Source organism: Thermobia domestica, chromosome 7 (assembly GCF_964235325.1).
Source record: "Thermobia domestica chromosome 7, izTheDome1.hap1.1, whole genome shotgun sequence".
Lineage (NCBI taxonomy): Eukaryota > Metazoa > Arthropoda > Insecta > Zygentoma > Lepismatidae > Thermobia > Thermobia domestica.
The window spans coordinates 71,478,198-71,492,687 of NC_137460.1; the positions used below are offsets into that span (position 1 = coordinate 71,478,198).

Here is a 14,490-nt window from a genome sequence, read left to right on the forward strand (position 1 = left end):
AAATCGGCGTAAATGCCTCCCCTCGGGCCGTTTCTTTTTCTAAAATGGCGTACTTGTAGGAACTTCTAAATATTCTAAGGTTCCATGTATTTCTGCACCACGTGGTAGATGTAAACACTCCTTAGACGACAATCAAGAAGAAGTCGTCCACCATCACCAACGATCGGCAAGTGACGCATGCAGTCAGCAACATTTCTGCATAAAAGGAGACAGGACACCAGAGGAGACATCAATCTCGCCCAGTTAATCAAACAAGCAAGTCTCTAAGACGCTCGGTCATTGCGAGTTCTTTATCCTCTTCTCTAAGATGCATGGTCACTGAGAGGAATACATCCAACAAGCCCTAAAACGCATGGTTATTGGGCTCCTTTAATTTCAACAACAAATCTCCAAATAATTAGAGGAACTTAAACTTATTTGTAATATTTATTGTATACAAGAGAAAGCTTTGATAATAAAGGGTGATGGGAAAGTCCAATCTCCCGTGTGCCATCTTTTAGCTCTACCTTAAAACACAAAAATCTTTACATTATGTTTGCTTCCCTTTGCTTCTGTAACATTAAAACTATAGTTCTTTGCAGTTGTAATGATATTAAGGTTTCGCAAATACATAATATGAAGCGGTGTTGCAAACTTCTACAATACCCGAATCTCAAGAACGGTTTGAGACATCAAACTGCTGTAAATGCCATTATGATATTCATCTTTACTGTAAACAATCTATATAATAATTAATCAAGTTTCGAAAACCTTATGAAGATGGTAAATTTTTTAATCCCTTGTAATTTTGTTTCCATTTATTAGAGTTTCGTCACATCATGGTCATAATAAGGTACATTCGATGTGCACTGTCCCGTCCGTTTCACTTGCACTATTATTGCCGCAGAAGCTTCCAAAATCTGTCTGTTTATATTACAGTAACATCCCTAAGTTTGTCGTTTAATCTACATATTAAACAAAAATTTACAATATCACATTTATTATTTAGTGTTGCAAACTAAGAATGGTATGGTTTCACAAACATCCAAAGTCTGGAGGCCTATAGAGCAAGTGAGAGGGACGAGAACATCCAAAGTATATTAACGTCTATGTTCACGATATGTTGTATTACGAATGAATAAAAGAAAAGTTGCCAAGGATTGAAAATTTTACTTTTTTTTTTCAAAAACTGCTTAGTTAGGCACACATCCAATTACATAGATAATTTGCAATAAAGACCATAATAGCGTTTACAGCAATTCGATATCTGAAATCATTTCCGAGATATAGTGATCACTGGTAAAGTTTGCAACACTGCTTGAACTTCTTGTAATACATCTACCAAAAACTATAGCTGTCAAGGATGTTATAAAATAGAGGATCTGCCCTTACAACAAAATGTTGAAGCCATACGTCACAGTTTCGCCACCCCTACTCTGCCCAATAGAATCGCAATGTTTTGAGCCAACAATCATGGCGGAAACGAAAGTAGCCAATCAGATGATGGCGGAAACGAGAGTAGCCAATCAAACGTGCCGATGCTCGGTTGTTTTTTGGCTTCATTGATTTAATAGGATGAGGATACATATGGGCAGATCCTCTATTTTATAACATCCTTGATAGCTGTAATGCTATATAAACAAAGGAAGCAACAAATTGTGTTAAAAACGTTTCTACAAATATGCAATTTTAAGGAGTGTAGCAATATTTACCTCTCTTTTTGATATCTTCAATTGGTTTGAAATACCAAATTGCTCTAAAAAGGTCCTTATGTAAATTGAAAACTATCTACGAAGGAACACGGTAGCTCAATGGTAGAGCGTTTGTCTCTGGTGCGTCGAGTCCTTGCTTCGATCCTTGACCAAGTAAATTTGAAGGGTAAGGAGAAAAAGAAGGAATGTCACAAAACTGTATTTTTTGAGAAAATGATGTTTTAATATTGAAAGCCGCGTATAAAATGAATAATGTTAGTCAAATATTTAGCCCCTTTCCTTGGCTATTTCTACATCTACGCATGCATGGCATATACAGTCAAATAGTACCAAGAGTCATCAATAGATAGGGCAAAGCACACATATGGACATTCCTTGTTTTTTCCCCTTACCCTTCATTTGTGGTTGATAATATCTTATCTGTAGGTTTTTTCCAGGTACTCCCGTTTCCTCGCACATTTTCATTCAACCAATCATTATCATCATCATTCACTTGACTTAGTCATCCGTCTCCCTTAGCGTAAAGGATAAAATCGTGAAACGTTAAACTGAAATATTTCATACGTATCTAAGTACTTTTTTTCTTTTTTTTAAAAAGAGAAATTCCTAATTTCTTGTAACATTTGTTTCTACTTGTTCGAATACATCATATGATGATCTGTGTCGCGCCGCCAACCACCGACTGTGTTCACGTTCACATGTGTGGTGTGTAGTGTGAGACTTTTGTCATTGTGAGTCGATGGAAGCTAACGCATAGGCATGCTTGACGCCAGTCCAGCATTCAATAGATGCCATCAAACCATCGACGTAGACAAATTTACATTCGTTAACATATATCAGTGTGAAGGTGATAGTCTGTCTTATATGGTCAAGATGTCTATCATCCAGTGGTGTGGCCACATTGCTCGGTTCACAGTCCGATCGTGGTTGCGTTCTCTTCTATAATTGTTTCCACACATGCATCACTACTGTCATGGCGGCCTTGGTATACCCTTTACGTGCAGAAATTTCACGGTAAGAGAAGCTACTTTGTATACGAAGCTGTTCGAACTTAGTCACCTGTTTATATTGAGGTTAGGATGATAGTGACGTTTATTCACGTTTCACTCTCTGAGTGTTGCGTAAACCGCTCTCTAGTGGTTCTACTCTAAGCTTCAAACCAAGGGCATTGTTCGGCCGATGCATGGGCCATCATGCTGAAATGGACACTTTAATTACTTTTTTTTTATTACCCTATAAAATACTTTAGAGCTAGCTGATTGCAGAAAAAAAATCTTTTTGTACGTCATCTGTCGGTTTGGGGGAAATTATCTGAGCTGAGCCGCACAGTAGGGAAACAACTTAGAGATAGGATTCATGTTTCTTCAAGTGTATACGACATTACTAATAAAACGAAGAATTTAAAAAATAACTTATTTTAGGGCTTCTTTGGAAAGTATTTGTCTATTTAATTTTTACCAATTATTTGATTATCTAAGCACGATTTTATAGTGTATTAATTTTCAAGATTATACAAAAAGTATTTAACATATTATTGAAGTATTACTCGGGAACAAAGTCAATGCAATCAATTTACTATGTAACTAGTTTACTTTCATTAAAAGTACACCACAATTCATGCCTATGAATAAACTTGCAATTCTTTTGAAAGATGTATGCTTTACATAATGTGAATTTGCTTGCAATATAAGTAAATGTACTAATAAACGTTCTTATGTTTTGGTCACTAACCCGCCTTACAAAGCGAATCTTGTTTATACTTAAGAAAAAATCCACGATATAAAATGACAGTGATTTCATAGTAAAATGCAGATTTCTGTTATGAAAGTTCGTCGTAGATTCAATAAGGTATGCATTCAAGGGAGAGCCTAAGGGGAAAGCACTTTCCCAAGTAAAAAGTATCTAAATTCTCTACCGAATTCAATACTGAGATCCATGAACTTAAGACGATAATCATGTCCATGAACTTTCTGTGAATTCTCCAGTACTATTATCGAATTAATTTACACATTAACAACACTTACAGGTATTTCACTTTTTGGGAAGGACGAGGGGCTTACAGTTGTCTTCTTTAGCCAGTAGATCATACTCATAAATGTTTATATTAGTAATAAAATGCATGTAACTGATATAATTAGTTCAATTTGGTAAGCAGTGTACCAGATCGACTTTATATTTTGAACACATGAATTAGCGTTTAAATCAATAAATAAGTACGATATAACAGGAATGATAACAGTTCCAATTGGCTGATTACTGAATTAAATTATATGAAATTTATAGTTTCACGTCCCTTTTTATATCCTGTGTTTGCCGGATGATTAATGAAAGGGAATTATTATAATAAAATTGGTGAATTGATTACGTTGGAGGAAAAGCCAGAACCGTGAGGAAACCTTACGGACGAGATGATGTTCACTACAAACTCACATGGCCTGTCATCGAACCACGAACCCCTAAACCAGTGTTGAGATATCTACCACTGAGTCACCCCGGATTACTGAATGAGTACGAAAGTTTGAGATACGTCAAGGCGAGTAATATACACAATATTCTTTTCTAGTGAGTGAAGCAATACACGTGAAACCAACTTTTTACTCTAACCAAATTTAAACGAAAGGGCTAAACTCTTTGACCATTTGCTTTTCCTGATTCTTCTTATTGTGGATCTGTCAAAACAAAAAACGCGATGCTTTCTCGGCATTGTCTTTTGCAAGTGTATCGTATTACCATACACCAAACATACATTCAGAGCTGACAAGAAAAAAAATATGTTTCTATGCTGAGGACAGTATATAGTTGAGGTTGATCAAAGAAAAAAGTTCAATTTTCAAAACAATAACACATTTAGTGCAATGGATTTATATTAATATTCCTCTCACGGCTCGAAAAATCTCGGGTGACTGGAAATATGAGTCTGGCGCATAGATAATTTAAATTCAAAATAGGTTGATCTATTTTGTCACATTGGATTTGTATTATCAGGGGTCCTAGTATTGAGAATTGTCGTCTAGGTTAGAAAAAAATTCGAGCCTTGCTCTTCTTTCATGCTCTTTTAACAGCCTAACCCCTTTTCACTACCAGTCTGCCTCTTTTCGATATCGGTATTTTCAGCTCCAAACCATGGTATAGTATATAGTAGAAAAATGTAAAGCATGTAATAGGATACGAATTTCTTAAAAGACATTAAGTGTGTTTTCATGCAAAAAGTTCTATTTTCGTAGCCGTAGTATAATAGCGTGGAGGCTCGCTACATTTATATGTATGTCAATAATTTTTCAGTGTGTACAATGAAGAATGTGAAAAGTGTATAGGCGTCAATAGAACATCAACTTTCAAACCACTGGGAGCATAGTTTTGAGAGTAAAGAAAAAGTTATATGTAGTATTTGTAGCTGTGATATTTGGCCTGTATATTCTCAACCTGCGCGTGATTTATTTTTATTATAACTAGAAGAGTAGGTCATATTAACATGTTGTTTTTATATACACTAAGTATTTTATGTGTTTTGTCAGTTTCCTTTTAGTATTCCACTAAATTTATTTGTAGTTTATAGTAAGAAACTGCAATATGAAAGCATCCCCTGAAGCTTTTAATATGACTCAGAAAGGGAACCCGACATGTGACGCCACACCAGAACAGTTTGTTTCTGTTTTCGTGACGTAAGCATTATTGCTTTGCTCGATGCTTTGTATCTCTGTAACAAAAAAGTATTTTGCTGAGATATTTGGTATGTGCTATATTAAAGACTAGTGTTGCATGATTAAATAATTAAAAAATACTTTTTGACAGAAAGAAGTTTACTGTAATCGCTTATATGTCATACTCTGCCGGAGAAATCCAATGAGTTTCAGGCGGATTGTGTCATTCCTTCCTGATACAATTTTCACCCAGAAATTTTTCAGAATAATTAAATAAAGTGACTCTGTTCCGTTCCTTTCTGCAATAAATTATTCAAGTGAAACTAAATACTTGTACATCATAAACAACTAAACTAAAAAAAAAATGTTATATTCTTTACTTACCATCTTGCGTATGTCGGATCCAAATCCGTAACAACCCGAAATATGTACAAGACACATGAAAGCAGCTTGAAGAATAAATTTGCTATCCGAATTCGAAGACCTGAAATAAGAAAGAAAAAATAACTTTATTTTTGTGGTATTTAATTATAACAATTTATGGTAATTATTATACCTAAGTAAATATATATAACAATGCATTTAATTAAAAAATAATAAGTGGAATTTTAAGGACGTGGCAAATTATCATCTTACTTTGGAAAGAAACGTAGAAAACATGACTTCTAACGAAACGAACTAAGGAAAAAATAGATATTTAAATAGGTAGTAAAGTAAAAGAAAGTAAGTAAGTAGTAGTAGTAGTAACAGGAATAGTATTACTAATGTGAAAAATGAAGTGTGAATGAGAAATAAAATCAAGAACAGGAACGGTAACACTTACCAACATTTTATATTATTTTTTAAAAGTCTTTCAACAAACAAAGTACTACAGGAAACATTTTAGTCTGACGTCCGCTGATTACGCTCTTTAGGTTAAAGGATAGTATAAGTAGTCAATGAAAGAATTGGTAGAATATGTAGATTTTGAAAGATAAAATAGAAAAGAAAAATTCGGAGAAAAAAACAATATGGCATGTGATCTAAGCAGAATATTATTTCTCATTACTGTAACTTCTTTTTTTTTAACGAAAAATATAATATTGGAATATTTCTATTATTCGCACTAGTGATGTACTCGTAGATCTAGTACTATCCTACATTATCTGAAAAGAAAATTTGTCGAACTAGTTAAATCAAAATAACCTTCCTTAATAAAAATGATTAAGTGTTTTTTCCCAAGCATATATGCACACCCTTGTCTGAGAGCAGTAGCAGAAACCGTGATTTTTCGGACCAACACACCCTTTTCCAATCATCTACGGCCCAATTAGCGTGTTTCTGTGCCCAAGCGAGTCAAGGTCGGCGGTTACGAGTCATAAAGAGTGGGTCGTCTGCTGTGGAACTTGATGCGTGTCAGTGTACGCTGTATAGTTGCATGGGATATAGGTATTGTGATTCCACCGTTGTATTAGTCACGTAATTCCCGGACACTGATGGTTCGTTTTGCTGTCATAAGCTGTTTGACGCAACACTAACCCCCGTTGTGAACTTCTGTACGCCCCTGCAGTTCCGTCTCTTGGAGACCGTTGTTTCATCTTCTACCCATTCCTTGTATACCTTCCTACACAGGTACGGACGCATCCGACAAGTATTGCTGTCTGGGTTATTGACGTACCTATTGCTTGGGTACCCACAATAATGCCCCATTGGAATGCGGATAAATCCTGCCTACTTCCCATTATAACAGTGTGCTGTCTGCCAACTTGTGGCCTCGAGTGAGTTCTTTCTCTGCAATATTACCAGCTGAGGTGGTCATGTAATCGGCTCGGCTGCTGGCCACACTTCCTTGTGTGGAAGGGTGGCCGCAATTCAGTGGACAATCGGTGTAAATGGAATAGTATTATTGTATTTTTTCTGTTTGTGTATTCTACCATCATTGGCACATAACTTGCCACCCATTTACCGGCATTCATGCACTATGGTCTTTCACTAATTTCATGCATCGTTTTAATAAAAAATTGTCTTGTTTGGTATTCAAAATTCACTATAACCTTCCTCTTGAGTTTCGTGTACCCTTTGAACACTCCTGAAAATACAACAATTTCTTCTCAGCTGTCTTAATTTATTCCTTTTAACTGTCCCTAATATTACTATTATCTCCCTTACCGTTCTCGAATTAATCTTCATTGCCTTCTCTTTCCATCCCGTGAATTTTCTTAATTATTCTTCGAAGTACTCATCAAAAGTTTTATGTGGGACACTATTGTACGGCCTAAAACGCAGACAGAGAAAAAGTACGGGAAATATTTGAAATTTAGGTGTGGCGTGGAGAACAATGAAGAAAATAAACTATATAGAACAGAAATTAAATGATGTAACTTTAAAAGAAAATAGCACTTAGAAGGATAAGAATACATGTTATTTTTTTTATATGACCGAAATTAAAGTACAGGGTGGCCCAAAAGTAGACACCCCTGCATTGATCAAGTATAAACATTCTAGCTTATAGGTTCCATGGCTTTGACTGTTCCGAGTTTAAAATATAAGACATTAAGAACAAATAATAAAGAAACTAATTCTACCCTGATGGATAACAATACGAAATGATATAAAAAGCAATGAATTGATCAGTACGGGACTGCATACCTACTTTTGGGCCACCCTGTAGTTACTTACTATTTGAGAATAAAAATTATTGAAAAAAATGAAAATGAATTGAAATCTTTCAGTTTAACGTCCCACGCTTATGCCCTTTAGGCTAAGAGAGATGATGATTAAGGCAAGTGAATGACGATGGAAGAATTGACGGAATGAGAAAGTGGGAGGAAACGGGAGAACCCTAGAAAACCCAAGGAGATGATGATGTCTACATAAATCGAGATAAAAAAAGTGAATTCAATCCTTTCAACTGATAAAAAAACAAAAAGAAATATTAAAAGAAATTTAAAATACAGTTTACTTTTCGTAACGAAAATAAATGTTGAAACATAATATATAATAGGATTAAGAATAATTCATTGCTTGGAGTTGAAATAGGTCAAGGATAAGAGCAAACATTATTCTAAAAATATAATCTTTCAAGACACCATAAGCATGGTTGCATTATTCTGCAATGTATATGTTCACTTGAAGCCCCCAAGGTTTCTTTTATTACTTTTATTTTTAACAACAGTTTACAGCTCCACAGGTTGCACGAGACCTGCACTTACAGTAGAACGTAAAGTTAGAACCACATATATATATTTACTCTCACCGGGGATATAACCCGAGTCTCAAGGGCGGCGGAAAACAAGAACGCTATTTAATTATGAGAAAAAGCTTCCTTCTTTCCGGCACTGAACTCTATGATAGTTTGGAATATCAAGCACAAATGTTATGTGTAAATCAAGTGTAGATATTCGTATTAAACCTGATAATGGTAATCATGTAGTTATGATCAGCGTCAAGATTTTTTAAGAATCAATTTTCGTATCCAAAAGGAGAGGGAAAAGGTGCAAAAATAAGGTAAAAAAGTGCTATTTCCCTCAATTAATTTAACAACTGCTGTTTTATCTGTCGTAATTGAAAACCATATAACTATGTACCTTTGTATAATAATAATAATGTGTGTGTATGTGTGCCTATAATTAACTTTAAAGCATGGAAATAAATTACCTAGAGCTATTAACTTTTGTACAATCCGCAGCAAAAAAACTGCAACATGAGTATGTAAGTTTATTGTGAAACTACGCCTAACAAAACAGGGAATCAACATGACGTATAAGTGGCACGTATCACGCCAGGAGAAACCTTAACGTCCTTCCCTGCACACTTATTTTGGAGCAAAAGACTTCGTCGTTTCACAATAAACTTACATTCTCATGTTGCAGGTTTTTTGCTGCGGACTATACACAGATAAAATCCGTTACCAGATCTAATAGCGTGTGAAGGTCTTTTTTTTTTTATTTTCTGCACGGGAGGAATATCGGTGGTCAAAATGTATGCGAAAATATATGCACGTTTCTTGTGGTTTCTAAGAACGCCCTGTATATCTGCAACCACAATTACATCTTTATTATGGGGGCTTCCATAAGGCCATAGGGTAAATACTCAGGCAAATGGCGTGAGAACCCGGCATTGATTATAACATAGCTAGTTCTATAATGTCATTATTCACCGATAAAATATCCACAATACGATAGATATACCAATGGATGGATCTCATCTCGAATTAAACAAACTGTGATGCTAAAAGTTGGTTGCAAATAATCGACAATTTTGTTACAATGTATGATCTTTATTTATGTACTGCGTATGTAAAAGAAATAAGTACACTGTATCTCTAGATGTATGTCATTCCTAATAGCTATACACACATTCCTAACAGTAAAGCACATACCGGTACTCCTTGTATAAGCTTTCTACATCCAAAGAGATAGGGCAAATTTCGTATTCATTCGGTTAGCAACTCTGTAGCTGTTGGAAATTCAATACACATTCGGATTCTTCTGAAGACTAACTTACTTACTTTGCCAAAACCATTTAAACTCTTGCCTTACGTAGGTAGCACAATATTCTTTTCTTTCTCGCCAGTTCTCTGGATAATGTGATCGCCGAGAGACCTCGTCCCTCATACGTGACGGGCTAACATGGATAGATGCCGGAAGTCCAGACATCTAATCCTGATCATTTTTCTAGGCGTTGTTGTTCCAGGTTTTAGTGATAGCCGTCACATACTCGTAACCGTAGTACAAAACAGTTCTGTCCGCGGACAAACTGCTTGTTCTTGTCAAACTTATTGCATAAGAAACAGCACACTAATCCAATCCAGAATGACCGGAGAATTTGGAATATTATTTTAAAATGTAGCAGTAAATGAAGAAAAAATTGAACCTGATTAAGAGAAGAAAGTACTCCAAAAAGCGAAAGAATGTGCTGGAAAATTATCTCAATCTCTACCTAAAAGTCGTAAGTCTTGCGACGAACAAGGGATTGCCCGAAAGGTTATTGTGTGTCAAAATGCTCCAAAACGGAACTGTATTCTAAGATAGGAGAATGATAGATTTGTAGAAGAGCAAACGGGGACATGGATAGAGGAGGGAGACGAGCGGGTCGACGGCCCCGGGCGCTGAAGTAAGGGGGCGCAAAATTCGGGAGAGAAAAAGGGCAAAAAAGAGAAATGAAATGAAATTTTTGAGTTTTACGTCTCACGGTTATGCCTGTTAGGCTAAAGGAGACGGTGATGATGAGTAATGAATGAAATGGTGGAATGAAGAAAGTGGGAGGAAACGGGAGAACCCCGAGAAAGCCCACGCACACGGTGTTTGTCCATCACAAAATTCACTTGGCGGGAGAAAGGTTTGAACCCGAGACCCCTAGCACCAGAGGTGAACGGGCAAAAAAGAGGAAATATTACTTGGAATATATGTATGGGGACTCCGTCGTATACTCTCGCCCCGGGCGATGATTTTCCACGTCACGGCAATGATGGATAGTTATACAAATTATGAGCACGTTGAAGAGAACAGCTCTTATGTCAAAACAAATTAATGAGACGACACGAATATCAACAAGTTTGAGCATTCACGTTTTTATATCCATTTGTAGAAATCTTGAATTAAAAGTTGTAAATCTCGTGAAATGTTATGAGGTCATGTATTTTCAGGTTAAGGAAGTCAGTAAAGAATTGATCGCAAAATACTGAAGTAAAACTTAAAAGTAAAATAATAATATTAATAACCGCAGAATACTTTTAAAAACCATGCTTCGTTTTTTTTAAAGTTTAGTTTGTAGTATGTGGCCCAAAAGTAAGCATACACTCCTGCATTGATCAAGTATAACATTCTAGTTTATGGGTTTATTTGGTTCGGTTCTTCCGAGCTTAAGATGTAAGTAAACACCCATTAAGAACAAAAAGTAAAGAAACTATGTCTACCTGATAGATAACAGTAAGAAATGGTATAAAATGCAGTACGGTACCGTATACCTACTTTTGGGCCGCCCTATGTCAAACCAACAGTGAACTTAGATTTCTTTATATTCAATTTCTTATCGTTACTGACTATTGAGGTAAGGTGATGGAGAGTTCTATTTTTAGTTAACAGTTTCCCTATCTGATTGGTGAACTCAGAAGAAAACTGGAGAAAAGAAGAACTGGAGTTTACAAGAAGAACTTTTTATTTTGTTTCCTCGGCTTCACTTTATTTCATTTTTTTTATTTACTTAACCATTTGTCATTTTATTATTTCCACTCAATCTGTTGCAGTAAATTTCACTGAGGAAAAAGAAAATCAACCCTCTCTCTTGAGAGAATTCTTCTTCTCCGCAATCTCCAATGTCCAGATTCTAGACTTTTCTCAGATGCTTTTTTTTTGTGTGTGTATGTGTATGTCTCCGGAGTACAGTTCACAACCGGATTCTCATATTTTTTTTTTTTTACAAGGATTCGAGAAAATCTGAAGGGGAGAAAAAATGTCTATTTTCGAATCAGCTCTGAAAAGGTGTAGATATAAAAATAATTCAACATTTTTCCTTGCTTATATTCGATACGTGCATTTCACGCAAGAGATTCCGTATACGGTATAATAATAATAATAATAATAATAATAATAATAATAATAATAATAATAATAATAATAATAACTTTTTGTAACGTGGTTAAGGGTTACAAGAAGCGTCCGCGCTATGCTAAACCCCGATGTGGGAGAACTACAAACAATTCATAAAAATGAAATGAAATATTTACGTTTTATGAAGGAGACGGTGATTATGAGAAATGAATGAAATGGTGGAATGAAGAAAGTGAGAGGAAACGGGAGAACCCCGAGAAAACCCACGCACACGGTGTTTGTCCACCACAAAGTTCACTTGGCTTGAGCGGGGATCAAACCAGGAACCCAACGCACCAGAGATGAACGCTCTACCACTGAGCCACCGCGGCCGTACACAATTCATAGTGGGATTAAATTGTAAATGAAATCTTTGAGTTTAATGTCTCACGATTATGCCTGTTAGGCTAAAGGAGACGGTGATGATGACAGATGAGTGAAATGGTGGAATGAAGAAAGTGGGAGGAAACGGGAGAACCCCGAGAAAACCCACGGACACGATGTTGTCCACCACAAGCTTACTTGACCTTGGATCAAATCAGGGACCCCACGCACCAGAGGTATGCGCTCTACCATTGAATTCATGCATTCATGATTCCATGCAGGGCTATGATGGGACCTGCAGAAAACCACGATATCACGCCCATATTGTAGTAGAACCACCCCCATGCTTTACAGTTGGAAGCAGACAGTCTGTATCATAGGCCTGCAACGGTGTTCTCTATTTAAACACGACCGGTTGTTGGAAACAAGGTGAAGGTCCATTCATCGGACCACATTACGTGTTTTCACTGCTCATGAGTCCACGCCTTGTGGTCCTTGCAACACCGGATACGCCTCTTCGCATTTACTGCTGTGACCAGGGGTTTGTCGATAGCGGCCCTGCCATGAATTTTCATTTTATGAAGTTCCTGTCGCACTGTTTTCGATGAAACCAGGTTCTGTAGGCCGGAATTGAGTTCAGACGTAATTTTCATTGCAGTGGTCTTTTTAGCTGCTACAATCCGTTTTAATGCCCTTCGGTACCTATCTGACAAGATTGTCTTTCGACCAATGTTGTGCTTTGTAGACGTCGTTTGCCCAATAATTGTGTATGCCCTCGTGACATTGGACACAGTGCCTTTCGAAACCCCCACAATGTTCGCCACTTGCCACTGAGGCTCCAACTAGACGGGCACCAACGATCATGCCTCTTTGGAAGTCTGTCAGGTCGACCATTTTACCGCACCACTTTCACACCACGACACTCACAGGTGAACTGGTTACTGCTGACAGAAAACGAAGGTCCACATGACACATTGAAAACAAAAAAACAATCGGCAACCGCAACACGTGTTGTACAGTGGAGAGCCAAACTTACGTGTCCTGTATGAAGTGTTTTTAGATTTTTTGCCTATTCTCTGTATATCCGGCTAAAAGAGGACATCTGATAATCCTAATTGGAAAGCTCTGTTTTTTATTGTAGAATGTATTGCTCTTCGCAGTGGGAGAATTGGTAATTGAAATTCCACTGCAATATCAGAACAAACAAAAATGGGTCATAAATCTACATATCCAGTGGTGTACCGACTTTGAATACTATTTACAGTTAGGGCAGTAACACTGTTAATCTGTTACGTTCAATTTAAAAAAAAGTTCTACGAATTTTTATTCTACAAAAGAAGAGGCGATAACGTGAAGCCATACCTAAAAAATCTGAAATAATCCTCATATAAGGAGCAATGAATCTTTCCTAACGCATGAACTGATTACCCAATCTTCGATGGTAGAATTCACCGAAACGTGAAACAATGTCCATATCGTCCAGTACATGGAGTCACCTTATTGAGATTGCGGAACTGTGTTCCTCGTAGGTGATTGTCTAGCAGAAGCACCTTTCCCAATGCCCGGGAAATATGGGGGAATATATTAACATTTTCTAACCAAGACGGAAAATTTTCGTTATCATCATCATTTGTATTCTGCCATTATTGGCAAGTCATTTGCTGCAACTGAGAAGTTACCATGTTCCACGGTCTCCTGATGACCTCGTCGTCTTCACGTACGATTTTTCTGTTTGGATATCGTCTATTAATTGTAAGTCTCCTTCGCTCTCTCCCTCTTTTCTGCCACCATACTCTCTAGCATATCCCTCATGATGCACTTCTTTCTTAGTCAATGTCTCAACAAGTTCCTCTCTTCCTCGTCTTAATAATATCTAAAATTGTTCTTTTGTCCCTCATCATTTCGAACAGTATCTTGTTCGTTTTCCGCTCGATCCAGTCAATTATCTACATTCTTCTCGACACCCACATTTCGAAAGCTTCCACCCGTTTTCGATCATTTGTGCCTAATGTCCATATTTCTGACCCGTATAATACAATACTCTACACGAAACATTTTATGAAACAGATAATAGTATCATGGAAAATCTTAATGTGTGGCCTCAAAACGCCAATGGCTCTATGTTACCCTAGTAAGTTTTTGACACATACCTGTTCGCTATTTCAACTCCATCGGAAATTGTTAAAATGGTAGTGGTTAAGCATATTAAATGGCATGTCTTTATGGAGATGAAATACAGCGAGAACAAGTGTAAGAACATCAAAA

At 36.6% G+C, this 14,490-nt stretch overlaps 1 protein-coding gene across 5 annotated transcripts in view; it reads right to left on the reverse strand.

Annotated features, from left to right (window-relative positions):
- The window catches only part of SLO2 (slowpoke 2), a 664,715-nt gene that overhangs the window by 224,652 nt on the left and 425,573 nt on the right, over positions 1-14,490 (reverse strand). For all 5 annotated transcript variants that reach the window (XM_081764837.1, XM_081764838.1, XM_081764841.1 and 2 more), the window contains one exon: positions 5,717-5,816. In XM_081764837.1, the coding sequence (XP_081620963.1) occupies positions 5,717-5,816 (100 nt within the window). The remainder of the gene's footprint in view (positions 1-5,716; positions 5,817-14,490) is intronic.